The following is an 18,174-nucleotide window of genomic DNA, read 5'->3' as shown; positions in this document are numbered from 1 at the left end:
ATTATACCCTGAAGTGGTCATTCTTAATAGACAAATTCTTAAAAATTGTGTAGAAAGGGTAGTATATTAAAGTCCCAAATGCTTTACTCTTTTAGTATAGACTGGTTTTAAATCTGAATTTAATTAAGGAAGTACTATGATTATGTTACCTAATAGTCAGATGAGATAGAAACATAGCTTGATACATGAACTTTAACAAGGAAGTAATAGTTAGCAAGTCCTGGACCTATCCACTTAAGTTGGTTTATTACAAACTGGAATAATATAACTAACTTTTTTCTTAGGTTACGCAAATACCTTATTTTTATATGACTGATGCTTGCTATATTCTGAAGAATCCCCAATCATGTATGCAGAACCTATTGTGCATAAAACTGAACACATGTAAACTATCTTCATGGGTTCAAATGAATTCAACAAGACACTTAGGTGAAGTCAACAGACACAATCCTGATTATTCATGAATTCATTTCTTTATGGAATTCTTTATGTAAAGAATTCTAAGGAAGTAATAGCATGCAGTCCCAGCTTCCAATTTCTGCTCAGCTATGGTTTTCTCTTTTTGATTCTGCAGAAATATTTGCTCAGACTACATATGTTTGTCAAATGGACAGTATAATGTAGCTATTTCAGATGTGCTATGCTCCAAAAGTATGACTAATAAGTAATAACAATTACAGTCTAAACTAGCTGGAAAGCAGTAGGCTGGAAATGGCTGCTGCAAAGTGTCCATACAACAGTTAGAATCAATCTGCCATGTGGCTGAAGGGAGGACAAGACAAAATATTTCTTTTGTTTCTAAATAATGCAGTCACTTCAAAATTACGAACCAATACTATTAGGGACCAATATTTTTGGTGGACATTTGTCATTGTTGATATTCTAAAATATTTTGTAGAAAAATGCTCTTAAAATATTTTGATAAAGTGTTCTAAAATATTTTGTAGAAAAATGCACTTACTATTTACTAGATAAATAGTAAATATATTGACAAAACTCTTAGGATAATGATAACCTATGGACAGATATTTCCTGTCTCCATTTCCTTTCTAATAGCTCATCAGATCAGGGGCTGTCATTAAAGGAAATTTTTCAATGGGAACTTCCTGTCTACTTTATCTAATTCATTAGAAAGAATGAATTTCTGTTCAATAGAATGTTCAGAAATTAGCAATTTGAAATAATAATAATAATAATAATAATAATAATAATAATAATAATAATAATAGCAGCTTCCTTCAATAACACCAATGGTTTATTAATACTTGCCGCTTCCTGCAATAACATCAGTGGTTAACATCAGTTTTTTGCAATAATACTGCAAAAAACTGTGGTACTTGGAACATCATACATTTTCAGAAGATACTTGGTTGATACCTAGGATGCTGATCAGCACCAGTCAATGATATTTGTGATACATTTTTAAATGTTCAGTTGACTGAGTTTCATGTTTAATGAATAAAAGAGATAATAATAATGTTGAGGAACACGTTATTATAATTTTCAAAAAGGCTTCTATAGTTCAGAAATATATACTTATTTTATTATACTATATGGAATTAAATGAAATATATGACTGTCACCCTGATTCTATCCCGAATTAAGAAATTACAGGGTTGTTAAAAAGGGAGGGTTTTTTAACATGATTCTACAAAACAAGTGGAATCTTTGTTGTGATATGTATTATATAGCAAACAACTCAATTAGATGTTACCTGAACTTTAGGAAGGACAAACCATTGCCTTGTTACCATTGTGGAATAAAACTATTTAATAAACTTTGCTATTGTTATTTTTAAAAAAGAAATAATGATACATAAAATACCATATCCATCACTACACTGGTTTAAGATAAAATTTTGTAAAATTGTTAATAATTGCAAAATGGGTAAATAATGTAATAGGTTCCAGATAAATGATATTGTAGTTTTTAGTATTTTCAAGGAAGCCAATCAACCTCCAACTAGTTTTAAACTGGGTTTTTATATGCGTGGATGTATTAATTACCTAAATATATTAATTTATTATCCAACAATTAAAGAAAGTTCAGAAATTATGCCTACTCCCCAAATCTACAGCCTGTTCTTATTATTCAGGCTTCATATTGTGTAGGTTTACAAAAGTGAACATCTTTAAAATTGTTTATAACAGTTAGGCAAAACTTGTCAAGTGAAGGTTAATTGCCTTTCAGTTAAAGCAGTTCTCTGCACAGATGGGTTATCAGGCCCCAACACTCATTACAAGATTAATCTTGTTTCCGACAAGACTTCCCTTTCCTCCAACTGATTTTGCTCAGGCACTGGATCTTTCATCAGCCGTTAAAATAAGGGTGGATTACCCCTGGGATATTTAATGTTTGAGTACCATGAAACAATACAGAATGTGTGACATATCAGCAAAGAACATCTTTAAGAGACAGCACATTTTCTTAGCATTATGAAGGCCGAGATTCATAAACAACTGAAACAATTGCAAGGCTTTGAGTTAGCCCCACGAACCAGATTCATCCCGAGCCTTCCTTCAAATGTTAGCATTGTTCTGAATAGACTTCTGATTCTTTTCAAGGCTGCATTTTCTTGTTATTTTAAGGAATGTTTGTGATGATTTTTATGAGATTTGCAAAATCACTACTGGGAAAACTCATGAGTTATACTATTCTTTGAAAAGGACTTAGCATGATTGCCACAGTTCTTTTGTTTTCTTTTTATTTAAACAAGGTTTTTGTTTAAAAATTCATTTAACATTCAAGATGATTTTTTCCTGGGTAATTGTGGTGGTCTTCATTAAATAATTATTAACTCTGCATTCCATCTGAGGGAAGAAGTTTTACTTTGAAGTAACGGAATACTAGATTATTTATTTCACATTCTTTTGTGTGTGATTTCTTATACATTTAACAATAACTTTTAAAGCAATACAACAAGGATTTGACTGTCATATGATATCATTTGCCTAACATATGTATTTAAAGGAGTAACTAAAAATATTTCCGTATGGCATCCTACAGAGAGTTATTTTGTCTGCTAAATACTCCTATGGAAGCAATACTGAAAGGAAATGTTGCCCCATAATTTTATTTTATTGATTGGCTTCATATATTGTCAATATGAAAAAAGTTGATGGATCAACTACCTATATGAGAAAAACAAGAAATGTAACTCACAACTAGTGTAGAACAGTAAAAGAGATATAGGAAGTACTTCTTTAAATTCATAAAAAATGTGTTCAGACTAAGTTTATTTTGGGATGTTTGATATAACTTGGCAGCGATTTGGCTGTTATGTTCCTTCCATGAAACCAGTAAATTCCAAAACAAGTATTAGCAAATATTAACAATCCCAATCAACAATCTACCTTGTATTTCCACAGAATTTCCTGCTCTGTCCTCCAGTCAGCAACTAATTTGGCTTCTAGAAAGATTTCCTAAACTTTAAAATATTTTGCATCTCAGGAGGACATAAGATAGAAAAAAAGAAAAAGCTGCCTCAAGTATGATGTGTAGAGCTGGACAGTCTATTATTAGTCTATTTCAATGTCCATATTTTAAATTGTAATTCTATGACTGAAACTTGGAGACTTGCATTAAAAACCATGACTTTGTATAATGCTTTTTAAAAAAAAAATTCATTTACATATACAATTTTTGTACACAGCATTTTACAATACAATATATACTGCACTATTACAAAAGACAGTTAGATTCCAGTCTCCAAAATGCTCTAGAAAATATATACTTAGTTGAACTTTCATTGCTTAAAAAAGAGGTCCAAATGTTTGTATCTGCTGGAATAGTGTGGTGATCTCACAGCAGATTTCTTTAAAAATGCTGGAAAGCCAGGTAAGGACAATTGCTGTCATCACTATGTGAGTATCTACCGATATTCTATCATTATTATCATCATCATCATTATATATGTTGTCCTGCTTCTACCGGTAGTGATATAATATTGCAAGATCTACTTAAAGCATTTTGTAGGATTCTTGCTACATACATAATTAATGGCATTCTTCTCTTTTCCCTTACTCTCTGAGTGTCTCAGTCTTATGGCCCTAAAGAACTAATATTGGGAAGCAACCCAATGGAAGTTGGAAGTATATATGATTTGTCTCTTGCTTTGGAAAATTTATATAGTAAATTCTTGTAAGAACTGCTTGTAAGTGTTTTGCTAAGCAGATTCAACACAATTCTTTGTGTGTTTACAAGCCACTCTTTTGGAACAAGTATTTAGACAACCTATTATAGCAACCTCATCTTCAGAATTCCTACCAGTTCACAGAAGTTGGCTGGGAAGTCACACATCTTTTTTCTAGAGTTCTCAAATTCCACATCTTCTGGACCTCTGCTCATTTTCATCAGCACTAAATAACTCAGTAAATAAAAGGAAGGCTGCCCTGTCCATTCCCAACCTGGGCAAAAAAAAAGGGGGAATAACAATTCTCTCACTGAGTAGCAATTCTCTCTCTCTGATATTGGCCTACTTAAGTTCCACTGCTACCAGTTCTCCCATTGCTAGATTCAGCAATTTGGATTGTCTGGTTTCCATGAGTTCTATGAGATTTGTCATAGAACTCATTGGAGGCTTCTTTCTCCGGATAATTTTCTTTATTTGCCAAATGACTGGTAAGATATTTCCCTGCCTATACTGTATCTTGAGGTACCTGAGTATGTAGCTGGCCACCTTGCTTTTGAATGTCATCTCTCTCCAGTCATAGGAATCACTGTATCTTCTCAATAATGATTATTACCTTCTGGAAGAAATCATGGCATCAGCCGTATCATATTCCTAATCAATAGATATATTCTTCTTGGAACAGCCAAACATAAGCTGATGTAGTTCATTACATATACTGATTTTCCACCTATATCTTTCCATCTAAATATGTTAATTAATTTCTCCTGCATTGGCCCGTCTTGGATGGTATATTAATGAGCTAATAGTTCTGCCAGTTTGGACAGTACTTTGAGTCTTTCCGAATTCTCTCCAAGGTGGAATGTCTATTTTTATATCCAACAATAACATGGGTTATGTGGGTTGCCCAATACCAAACAAGCTGACACAATGCCAACCCCACTTTCAATCTATATGCATACAATAGTGTGGTCATCAACCTGTTCATCCATAGTTAGCTAAGTATTCAAGAACAAAAACTGCATCCCTTAGTTCTGACCCTCATCAAAAGATTTTTGTAGTTTCAGTTCTTAATCTTTTGCAAGAGGGATGGGATTTCCAGACAATAAGAAGCAACTTTTTGTTCTGATGGAATGCACCTCTGCTATACCTTTTTCCACCTGTTCCCCTAATCATAAAAGTCTTTATAAGGATTAATAGAAGTCATCCACCTGCAACTTTCTCATAGTTTTAAATGGCCTCTATAGCTAATGGTTGCTTCTTTGTTGCATCAGTTGTATCTTCTCACCAAGCCTTTCTCTGCTAGCGAACCAACCTGACTTATTCTCCTTCCATCAATATTGTATTGTATTCTACAGCTTGGTTGAAACTGTTATCCTGGCTTCTTGAAAGCCAGCCATACAAGAGTCAATGAAAATCCTTCACACAATAAGAATATTTTTATCTCCAGAAAGACCATATGAAGGGTGCGGTCTTACTTCCCAGTTCTTCTCCAAATATATAATAGTAATTCTAATACTTTCTTTGACCTGACTAAGCAGCCGACTCCACACTAAGTCTAAGAGAGTGTCAGATATATGTGCAGCTTTCCTTCAAATAATCATATTATCAAAACTATGCCAAAATCCATTCTTTGGTCAATTGATGTTAATAAAACTCCACATAATAAACTAGCTACTTATCCATATATAAGAACCATAGAAACTGTAACAGAATTGAAAAATTGATACCAAAAGTGATGGCTTGTTTTTTTGTCTTTGTTTTCTAGTAAAGGCATACAGTCTGCCCTTTAGCTCCACTTTGTGTAAGCTGACTCCATGGTTTCTTCTTGGACCCCAAATACTAGATTTGGCATGATTTGGCACCTCAAAGCATGATGGGTATGCATGAAGGGGGAATCTTCCATCTAACACTCCAGTTAACTCTAGAAATTTCCAGTGGCTGTCTAGAAGCTTGTAGTATATGCATGTAAATTTGATGATGATCTCTTTGGCAACTCCAATAATAAAGACACACATAAACACAAGGAACTGAAAAATGTTTTACTTTGAAAATTAGGTTTTGATTGGAGTTATATCTTTAAACATATTGGTTTAGCAAAATTCCCTGAAAACAACACTTGTAAGGACTGTTTAGATTTAGTGAATGTATTATTTTTTTTAGTTGTTCTGCATCTTTATTCAGATATTTAAACTGTGACAAATATTCACCTCTGCTACCACAGTTTACTGAACTCTTTATTGTTTATGTACCTTTAGGCTTTTAATTTGTTACTGGAAAAAGAAAATGATGCATTAGGTATAACTGCCTTAATTTATTCAAGCAAGATAGTTCTTGTAATAGACTAATGTGTAAAACTAATATTAGTGTAAACTAGATTTTGATTCCTGAGCAAAATGAAATTAAATCCTGCAAAAATTACATGACTACTAATGGAGTCTAATATGTAGAAATACTTGATACATTATTTCATACATTTTCAGTCATAAACTTAGATACATATTTTTATTGGACAGCCAGAGTGTTGTGACCATTTATACAGTATAGGAACATAAACAGAGAGACCCATAAAGAAACTTTATAAGGACTGCAACTGGGATGAACAAAATGAGTGAATGATGCCAGGATCTTGAAAACCCATATTATATCATAATGGAAGAAGTCAACTAAAAAATGACATGTATAGAACATCTTCCTTTGAAGGGGAATATACCGTGTTTCTCACAAAATAAGGCCGGGTCTTTTTTTTTTTTTTTTGACTCCTGAAAAAATGGCTAGGCCATCTTTTCGGGGGTGACTTAATTTCCTCCCCCACCTAGAGTTGCCCATACGCACATACCTCACTGCGAGGCCGCTTCTATCGGCCGACGAAAGCTCCCCAAAGGCAGAGTCCCCAACCGCTTCAGGGTGTGGCGTGGCTGCCCATGTCCCCTCGCCTTTAGGCAGTCTCTTTCAGGTGATGGAAACTCCCCAAATACAGTCAACAGCCACTTCGATCAGCTAGTAGAAGTGGCCTCGGGGCGAGCACACACACACACTCCCCTTGACGCGAGGCCACTTCTATCGGCAGATGAAAGCTCCCTTGAAGGCAGAGTCCCCAGCCGCTTCAGGTTGAGGCATGGCTGCCCGTGTCACCTCGCCTTTAGGCAGTCTCTTTTGGGTGATGGAAGCTCCCCAAATGCAGCCACCAGCCACTTTGATCAGCCGGTAGAAGCGGCCTCGGGGTGAGCACGTGCACACACACACACACTCCCCTCGCCCCGACGCCGCTTCTACCGGCTGATCAAAGTGGCTGGTGACTGCATTTGGGGAGCTTCCATTGCCCAAAAGAGACTGCCCTAAAGGCGAGGGGACATGGGTAGCCACGCCACGCCCTGAAGCAGCTGGGGACTCTGCCTTCAGGGAGCTTCTATCGGCTATCGGGGTATTCTAGCCTAGGCTACTTGCAGGGCACTCCTAAAGGCAAGTTTTCTCCCCATCGCCCTGCCCTTCCCCCCATTTCTCTTCACCTCGTGTAGTTCTAACGAATGATGTGAGAAATGGTGGGGAAACGCATGGTTTAAATAGGCCTAAATTTGGGGGGGCAAGGCTTAATTTCACTTCATGCCTAGAAATCATGCTGGGCCTTCCTATTGGTGGAGGCCATATTGTTGGAGAAACACGGTAGGTATATAAGAAGTTTTTTAAAAACAACAACAACAATGAAAGTGGGCTGAGTGTGATGGGCAGGATACTGATAAATGAAATTATAAGTAGTGATGTCTTAATTCATAGCTTTAAGGTTTAGTAGATCAAATCTCTTGGTACTTTTTATTTATTATAGCTAATAACAAATTTCCATGTATGTCTCTGGATGTTAATCAGCAGAGCATGATTAGACAACCCAAGCAAGCAGAACTATGTTTCATGTGTTTTGCGAGCCCAAGTATATAGACTGAATATGCAAAATAGTGGTGGTGAGAAGATTGTTATATTTATTAATACTATATATTTGACAAAACATGTAACACGATCAAGTCCTGGAAGATTCTTGGTAGCAAGCAACAACATGTACAAACAAAAACAAAAAGAATTCAATCACAATAAAAGCATCATCAAAGTGCAAAAAACAAACTCAAGATAGGTCCCCACAGTCCGACATCGGTCTATTGGGGACCATGTATTTTTCTTTGAAGAAGGTATTCCATAGAGTCAGAACCAGTGATAGGATTCAAATTTTTTTACTACCAGTTCTGTGAGTGTGGCTTGGTGGGTATGGCAGGGGAAGGATACTGTAAAACCCCCATTCCCTCCCTACCCTACTAACCTGCTTTCCAGCTCCGTTCTCCTGTGCAGGGCAACAAAAGAAGACCCATCCGATCAGCTGGGACTCGGGAGGCAGAGAATAGATGGGGGCGGGGCCAATCAGAGGTGGTATTTCTCAGTTCTCCGAACTAATCAAAATTTCTGCTACCAGTTCTCCAGAACTGGTCAGAACCTGCTGAATACCACCTCTGGTCAGAACCACCCAATGGACTCAACCAAATTGTGATTTTTGATTTGTTTTGCAAACAATTAAATCTGTCTTGCGGAGTGCTCAACTCCTGTTTGTTTTAATCATTCCTGTCTCAAAATTCTGGAAAATCATGCACAATCAGAGTCAGAGAAAGTTTAAGTAGATTCACAAAGGAGCTTATTTGAGAAATGAAATTTGAAAATAAATCCAATTGGATTCTTAGAATCAGGATGCTGAATTAAATAGACCCTTGCTGTGGTCTTGCAGACCCATTTTTGCATTCTTATTTTAGAGTACTGATTTAGCAAGCATCTAAGTCTAGTGCACAACAATTAAAATTATTTTCAACAAACATCTAAAAGGAAGCATAGCTGGCATCTGCTCAATGTATTATGTAAAACTCATGTTCAGTGTAGCTGGGGATGGATGCTTCAGATATTTTCTTTGGCTCAGTCTATTGTTTTAGGTTTTTCAGGGCACTAATTAAAATATATTCTGAAGTTCTTTCTTGGTGAAGTTTATTTCATGGAGAACAAATACGGATTTTAAAAAATCTAATAATTAAAAAGTAATTAGATAACATTTTTAATAAACTACTTTTCAAAATTTTCCAATACAACTTTAAACTCAAACGCTCGCATACTTGGCTTGGTTTATTCTGTGGTAACTATTTATTTATCATAGTTACATATACCACTTGAAAAGCTTTACTATAGGATTTTCTTCTATACAACTTAGGCTTTTAATAATTATTACATTTCTTATTTTCTTAGGATCCAGCTTTCCCGTTACATCCATCTACTTATTTAGGTCACTATTTCTGTGTACATGGAAGGGCAATTTGCATCCTAACTTTAGCATGGATATGTGAATATATTCCTGTGCCCATCCTTTATTTCTTGGGTTGTATTGATTTCAGCCCTATGTATTTTTTGTTAATAGTCCTAGAGACAGATATTTCTTTAATTGATGACAAAAAGGTCTACATGATCTGCAGTATGCCTTGATACATGTTTTCTTTTTCCTGGTTTGCTTGGGAAACATCACAGCGAAATCCCTTTTCCTATGCCCTAATATAGTTAACTTTTACCCTCCTATTTATATTAAAAATATTTCATTCAAAGGACAATTAAGCAGTTAACATGGTCCATGTAGATAAAATAGGTAGAACATCAAAATAAAGTGATTTATTTAAAAGTAAATAAATGATATCCTAACATGAGAGATAATCAGCTCATATGAAGGAGTAGTGAGTGCTCTTGCAGAAATTCTGGATGGTAATATAAAAAGACATATGATATCAGAAAGCAAATCACCAAAATCAAATGGTTCAAACAATTTCAATTCCAGCTCTAAATTTTTTAAATGAAAATTTAGATAAAAAGTTTGATTATTTAACAACAGTCATAAATCAATCTAAGGATGATACTCAGATACAGGTAATAGCAGCTAAATCAGACTTGCAATTGGGTGGATTGGAAGTCAATTTGTTGCTGACAGAATTGAAGGAAAGAGAGAATTGCAGGTGCTTTGAAGAAGGCAGAATTGAAAAGGCTTAGAAATGTTAATCTGGACCAGTAATGAACTTTCTTAAGAAAATTGATGGAGATTGTGGAATAGCCTTATATACAGTCAGAAAATGACTGTTAACAGATGTTGTGATTCAATTTGTACAAAAACCTGAATAACAAGAGCTGGGGAGATATTTACAACAGAGTTGACTTTGGGAAATAAGATGCAATTGTTTGGAAATAAATACATAAGTAAGTAACCTCATGTGAATTTTTCATTTAAATTACTTTGGAAATTTTGGAAGATGAAAAAAAGATAAGATAAGATAACCTTTATTGTTATTTTTTACTGTGAGCATAGTGGCCCATATTAAAAAGTAGCTCTATACCCATGCTTTGCTACGAAACTATGTGGTTGGGCTTAGTTTTTTGGGGGGAAACTACAGGAAAAATATCTGCCTCTGCCTACCAGCATCCATCGGTATTCATCTGGATAGCATCCTGTCAGTATATGAGAGAGTTGAGGGCTGTTTGAAAAGTGAAACAATATTTGCTGTGTGAGCAAGGATACAGCAAGGAACCTGGGCGTGGCTTAGCTCAACTATTTTGTACTGAAGCTGCTTGGTGCTGTGAAACTAAAACTGAAACTGAAGCTCCTCTCCTCTGCTTGTGTTTTGCATTTAGAACAGATTTCTTTTCAGGTGGGGAGGGGGAGTAGAACTCCTTAGCATCAGAGCGTGTTAATAGTAATATACGAAACACTAATGCTCTGATGGTCATTTCGAAAAATCCTTTGTTACTGAGCACCTAGAAGCCAAGAGGAACATATGTGCCAAATTTCAAGTTTGTAGGTCTTACAGTTCTGGAGATTTTGTGATGATGTATGAATGGTATTTTGCTTTGATAGATAGATAGATAGATAGATAGATAGATAGATAGATAGATAGATAGATAGATAGATAGATAGATAGATAGATAGATGAAATTCTGTTGCCTGCTCTCAAAAGAAAGTATATATCTCCTAACCGATACATAACCCACATATACACATGCTGTATACACACACACACACACACACCTAAACACACACCTACACACACACACACACATATAAATGTTAGGTGTGATTTCTAAAATGTTAATAAACATTAGTTTATTAGACACCTTGAAATTAGTAGAACTTATTAGTTCTAACAGGTTTGCTCTATTATGTTAATATACTCTTAACATATTACATATGGTTTAGAATCTTTGTCCAATTTTTACTTAAACTGATAAAGTGGTGTGCTCTACCTGACATGAGCTGATGCCATGTGTCAGTTGTTCCTTTAATTGATTGGTGTTGATATTTCATTCGTAATATTAAGCATATACTGCTTATTATCTTGAAAATATTGTTGGTTTTTAATATTGAAGCATTACAAGTATTCCTGGAAATATTTTTTTAAAAAAATCAGTTGTCTGTTTGGCTGATTTGGAAACCCCAGTCTTTTTAAATGGCTGGCAATGTCTTTACAGTTGTACAGCTTTTCCAATTTCAGTTGAAGTTCCTTCTACCTGCTTCTTTTTCCTTCTCGGAGTTTTTACAAAACCAATCAAAGCAGCAGCTTCATTCTTCTTGCAACGACACATTGTTTTATGGACATAGGTTGCTTGAAGCTCATGCTTTGTTTTCCTGCAAAAGATAACGGAAGGACTTGTAGGAAACACACTTGTTATACTGATAAAGTTAGCAACCTGCAGAAAATATCAAATTCCTAGTTCTCAACAATTTTATCAAAACCTTTCTGTGACTTTTTTTAAAAAAGCTTATTTTTCCTATTGATTTAAAGAATAGAAAAGAGTGGAACATATTGCCCTTTATATACATACGCGACATCTGAAAGACAAGTTATTTGTACAGCATATTCCATACAAATAACTTGTGTCCATTACTTCCATATTCTTAGCTATGATAAGAAACTGGCATAATGGTAAATATACCAGTTATTTGGTAGCTGTGTTTCTTTCTATCTTTCTCACATGCTTACTTGCTCCTTACTGTATAGCTGTATTCAAAATACATTCTGTAGGTAAAAATAAATTATCAATGCATCATTAAAGATACAGGCTAAAACAAATAAAGAAAAAAATGAAGAAATTGGTAATAAGCCACTAATGGGGAACTTTTGTAATAAACTTTTGTAAGTATCACTCCATGGACAGTAAAATTCAACCTTGTAACTCGTAATTCTAGGTACTAACTGAATACAGAAGTACTTAAAATGATATGCATAAAGATCAACTGTTCTCCTACAAACAATTTGTATTCCGGTTTAATAGACAATAAGCTGTGTAGATAGGTTTGCAGGGCAGTTCTTCCAGTGATACCAAGGAACAATGTAGTGAAAAAAGTTCTGTATGCAGATTCCTGAAGTAATGGATTACAAATGCCATGGAAATTTATCTTTCATTTTAGGATTAATACACTATTGCCATGAAGCTGAGGGTTTCTTTTAGCCTCTAGATGACTTTTCAGTGTGGTATAAATAAGAAGTGCTGCTTTTCCACTAGTGTTCCTCTATGTTTTCTTAAATCATACCTGGAGCTGACTTTTATTTTATGAGCTCTGACAGCCAAATGAACTGCAAGATCTAATAATCAAAGTGAAAGAGCACAATGAAAAATGAGATTAAAATTAAATATAACAAAGAGCAAGCTAATGGTGACAGGTATAGCAATGAGCTTTAAAATTTACAATTATGATATTTAAATAGTACATATTCCCACTTTTAGAACTATCAACAGCAAAGGAAGAGCTGTCAAATACATGATGAAGACTATCCCTTGGAATGTGTCAAATGTAAGCAATCCTTCTTGAATAATGAAAGTCAGTCATTCTGTTATCTACCACTTATGCTACAAGAATCTCATCAGACTGCTTTCCTTCCCTTAGTTATGACCAAATAAGACTTCATGGCTGCACAAGTTACTTCAAGCTAGACCTCCCTCCCCCCACTTGACTCCTCCTTCTAGGCTGGCTGGCAGTTTCCTATTCCCTTTCCTACTCCTATTCCCAGTATAGTTGCAATGAACACTTTGGGAAAGATATTCAAATACTATGTCTATACCTATAGATACCAGAACCTTGCAATTGTTTTACCTGTGACATTCTATGGATGTGAATATTGGAATGTTAAGAAGCAGGAGAGAAAGATATTGAAGCTTTTTGAATTTTTGTATTGGAGACTATTGTAACATTACCATGGCTTCCCAAGGCCTAGTGCTCCAACAGATCTTAGAACAAATCAAACCAGATTTCTTACTTGAGGAGGCACATTGACAAAGCTCAAATTTTGGACACATTATAACAAAGGGTCAAAGTTCCGACTGATGAACCCAACCAAGCAGGCTCAATTGTGATGATCCAATCTCTTTAGGCAAAGCTTTATTGACTATATCATTTCAGCACAGATTAAGACAAATTCTGGCTATTTCCTGCGCAATCCTGTATAATTACAGTTTAGAATCCTCCCTCCCTTTTCTTGGTGCAAGTCACATGGTCCAATTAAAAGCTGTTGAATTATTATGAGAAAATACTTCTGAGGATCTTAGCCACCTGTTGAAATGTCCTTGGTTCCCACGGGTTGCTCTCCTGATGTCTGGAGGAGCTTATATTCCAATTCCCCACTCCTCTTCCCCTTAGTTCATTGGCAAGCTGAGAGGCGATAATGGTTGCAACAGCATAAACACTTTTTGAAGCTTGACAGTGTCGCTGTCTTGATTAGTCTAAAATACTGGTAAAAGTGGCCAGCAGTAAAATGATTGGATTACAAAAGTGATAGATGCGCCCCTAGAAAGTATAAAGGGCTAGGATGGGAACAGATTATCCTGGAGTAGATTTATTTATTGGTCATGAAAATGTACACCAGTTTGATGGCACATAATTGATAGATTACGCATTCAGTCAGTATTACATTTTATAATATTTGTGAACAATAATATCCTTGAAATATCACCTGTAAACATTTCAATTTCCTCAATCCTTTTGTTTTTAGAAAAAGTTATGCAAAATACCTACTTCCTGTGATTCATTTTATTATATTCTCATTTACATTTAAGGGTAAATTATGAAAATAGACCTTTTGCACATGAAGGAACCGCACAGCACAGCACCTTTCTGCACATGAAAAAAACACACATTCAAAGACAAATTGTTACTAAAATTGCTAAAAGAGACAAAACCTGTTCTTATATGTTTAGTTTCATCTGTATAGACCAGAGCTTTAACAAAGTATAATTTTCTGCCCTTTGTATGTTTTGTCTGTTATTGGCCTTCATTGAAACAATTCTAAGTACTAATGTTGACTTTTAAAACCTAAGTGTGGATAAAAATTAAAAACATTATTGGGACTGTTCCTTATATACAAGTCTGCCCATATCTTAGAATCTGATAGAGAACCCTCTTTCAATTTCCAGACCTCAATTGATGAGAGCAAGAGAAATTACCATTTCATTAGCTGCCCCTAAATTGTATAGTTCTCTGCCCTGAGTATCCAGATTAGTTTTTGTTGTTGTTATTGATGATGATGATGACATTGAGGAAAATAATTGCTTTATGGAAAAGTAAATAATATTTAATACTATAAATAATACTTATTTTAAAAATTGAACCTGCCTATATACTAAATTTTCCTTTTTTTCTTTGGATGTATTCCTTATTTATTTTACTTTTTATTATTTGCCTGGAAACAGGACATGGTTATTTAATAATAAATTAATTATTAGTTTACTTGATCTTGGTTACTTTTCCTTTTTTAAAAAAATTTCAGGAAGCATTATCAGTTGTAAGTGAAGATCAGTCTTTGTTCGAGTGTGCCTACGGGACTCCCCATCTTGCTAAGTCAGAGATGACAGCTTCTTCTTCCAGTGAATATGGGCAAACATCAAAAATGAGTCCACGTATCCCCCAACAGGACTGGTTATCCCAGCCTCCAGCCAGAGTCACCATAAAAATGGAATGCACCCCAAATCAAGTGAATGGCTCAAGGTAAAAATTTGTAAAATGAAGCTTTATTTTAATTTGTTTCTACATACATTTCCTTGGGACTTTTCCTGAGTATGACATTAATACCAAGCCTTTGAAATACTTGTCTGTCTTCTATTTCTCTTTCCAAGGAAGAATATAAAGGAGATGCCATGTTTACTTAAATACAAAATCACATCCATGCAAACACAGAAATAAACTAGACAAGAGCCACACATCGTCTAGCTTTGATATGTTGCTTTTGTGAATTCATTTGCCAAATCCAGTCTACAGTAAGATAAGAAGTGTATTTATGTGGTTGCTAAGAACTGACAGTGGCTTGATGGCACATAATGATCATAACCACAGAAAGATAAACTACTAACCTTAGAGTTGCTAAACAGCAGCAACCATTAGTCACAGATAAGTTTCTCTTGACATTGTCTTGTTTCTGATGAGAAGATTTCTATTCCTTGTGTATTTCTATTTGAATCATAGTATTTTAAATTTATAAATTAATAAATACACCTTTTAGGCAAGCGTATATACTCTTTTTGATTTATATATATGAGGGAGGGAGGGAGGGAGGAAGGAAGGAAGGAAGATTACTTCAATTTCAAATTGTGTTTTGTGGTTCCTGTTGGGGTTCTTATTGGAAGAGTGGTGGTTGTGCAGTGGTTAGAATGCAGTATTGCAGGCTAACTTTGCTGACTGCCAGGTGTTCGATTCTCACTGGCTCAAGGTTGACTCAGCCTTCCATCCTTCCGAGGTTGGTAAAATGAGGACCTAGATTGTTGGGAGCAATATGGTTAGTCTGTAAACTGCTTAGAGAGCATTGTGAAGCAATATATAACTCTAAGTACTATTGCTATTCTTGATAAATTAAAAAAAACATTAGCATGACTAATTAATCTTTTTATTAAATGAGTCAAAGTAGATTTATTTCTTTGCCTATCAACTGCTTAATTAGCGGAATTTGTGGCTGGCTGAGCAGAAGCCCATTTCTTCAAGTGAAGTAAAATGAGGCAACTCTACCCTTTTGTTGTTTAGAAGCAGAGACCTGTGTGGTTTTGGGAAGCTGTTTTAAAAGAGTGATGTTCCTAAACCTTTGTCAGAATGAATCACTTTCCTGAGATTGTTAAACTACTTAAGTGGCTTATAAGTGTTGCCTTGCACTTAATTTGAAATAATGAATTTAATCTTATACAACAGTATAAGAGTTGCATATATGACTCAATTATTTCCAAGTTATCAGATAAGGACAACCAAATGCTGTGAAGGTTGTAGATGGTAATCACATGAGCCAGAAATGCTGTGCCAGTTGCCAGGTGCCCAAATCTTGATCATGTGGCCACAAGGACACTGTGACAGCCACAAGTTTGAGGACTAGTCAGAAATCTACTTTTTCAAGAGTTAACTAAATTTAAAGTAACAAATAATCTGGGACAAACTAGTGTAAATGTATTAATCTGATCTCACGTATTGGGCAAATAGGCTCTTATTTATTATATAGCACAGATTTATCTATTAATATTATGGATATTTTAATTATATTGTTTTATGTTGAACTATAATATTTGCATTTCAGTGACTTGTGGAATAATATGGAAACAAAATAAACATATTTAATTTTTTTTAAATAGAACTCTTAGAGTTGAATCTCCTAAAATTTCAACATTGAACTCTCTATTCCACCTGACATCCATTGTAGACCTCAAAAGCTAACAGAAACAAGATTGTGAGAGATTGCAGATGAGCAGCACATAAAACTTTCCTTAGAGTACTTCCTTCACTTCTCAACTTTTTTTAAAAAAAATATTCTATATTATCCAGGAAATTTTAAATTGTTTCCTTAGGACTTCCCCTGACAACTGTAGTGTGACAAAAAGTGGAAAGATGACTAATAACACTGAAAATGTTGGCATGAACTATGGAAACTATATGGAAGAAAAGCACATCCCTCCACCGAATATGACCACCAATGAACGAAGAGTTATTGTTCCAGCAGGTGAGCAAATATTTTTAAATGACTATTTAAAGACAATGTATCTTATCACTAAATACATTCCCATACTGATTTCAGGATACAACTGGAGCATACACTTAATTCTCTTCCATTGATATTAACAGCATAGTGTTTAATTTGGTAAAATTATGTTGTTTTCAACATCTCAGAAATCAGTTTATGCATAAATTCAAGGAGAAGGAGAAAAAAAGGAGGAAAAAGGAGGAAGAGGAGGAGGAAGAAGAGAAGGAGAAAGTGTAATGCACTGACAAACACTTAGGGGAAACTTGTTTAATTTATTTTTTCACAGGACAAAGGCTGGAGGAGGCAAAACACTGAGATAATAAGATCATTGGAAGTGAGGCAGGATTTTTCTTGTTTTATCGTCATTTTTATAGAGTTTTTGTAATTATATCTATATACTTTTTCTCTTAGATTTCTGCCCAAAATCAGTATGTTTTGTATTGTTAATTTTGGTCATAATATTCAAATTAGGATTAACGTGGGGAAACAGGAGACTATAGGCAAGTTATGCTTTGCCTGTTTTTGTCTGACAATGTTATGTAGAATTTTATTAGAACAGTTAAATCCAAGGATACATTATTACAAAAAGAAGAAAAACCAGAAGGACTGCCAAATGAAGTGAAAGGCTTATTATTATTTATATATTTCATTTTATGGTTTTATATACCTGCCTCACTCAACGGTGGCATACATTATCAATAACAATAATTAATTTATAAAAAATACAAAATAAGCCAAAGTATAAAAAAGAATCTAAACAAAAAACAATAAACACATAAAATACCAAGAAAAACTTCATTCAGTTTGTCATACTATTATTTCAAGTATCTTCTTAAAGTACCAGCACCTACCATTCCCTGATCTTCTGGGTTCAAACATGTTGAAGAAAAACATTTCAGTTGCTGTCAAAACTTTCAGAACATCTCGTGCTGGTTGTCATGGCACATAGGCTAAATATATGCCTGCTTCTCAGGATCTGAAAATAAGAAAAACTTATTTTACATT

At 34.8% G+C, this 18,174-nt stretch overlaps 1 protein-coding gene across 7 annotated transcripts in view; it reads left to right on the top strand.

The window, feature by feature from the left end:
* ERG (ETS transcription factor ERG) overlaps nucleotides 1-18,174 on the top strand; it is a 122,878-nt gene that overhangs the window by 89,656 nt on the left and 15,048 nt on the right. For 5 of the 7 annotated variants that reach the window (XM_026700515.2, XM_026700510.2, XM_087937642.1 and 2 more), the window contains 2 exons: nucleotides 14,947-15,164; nucleotides 16,997-17,148. In XM_026700515.2, coding sequence (XP_026556300.1) covers nucleotides 15,025-15,164; nucleotides 16,997-17,148 — 292 coding nt within the window. In that variant the 5' untranslated portion in view covers nucleotides 14,947-15,024. Of the gene's footprint in view, nucleotides 1-12,910; nucleotides 12,978-14,946; nucleotides 15,165-16,996; nucleotides 17,149-18,174 lie in introns of all 7 variants that reach the window. The other 2 variants (XM_087937641.1, XM_087937643.1) reach the window with 1 other exon arrangement.

The sequence above is a fragment of the Pseudonaja textilis genome, chromosome 7 (assembly GCF_049901715.1).
Source record: "Pseudonaja textilis isolate UNSWEBS1 chromosome 7, rPseTex1.2, whole genome shotgun sequence".
NCBI classification, from domain to species: Eukaryota; Metazoa; Chordata; class Lepidosauria; order Squamata; family Elapidae; genus Pseudonaja; species Pseudonaja textilis.
This window is presented reverse-complemented; position numbering and strand designations above follow the sequence as displayed.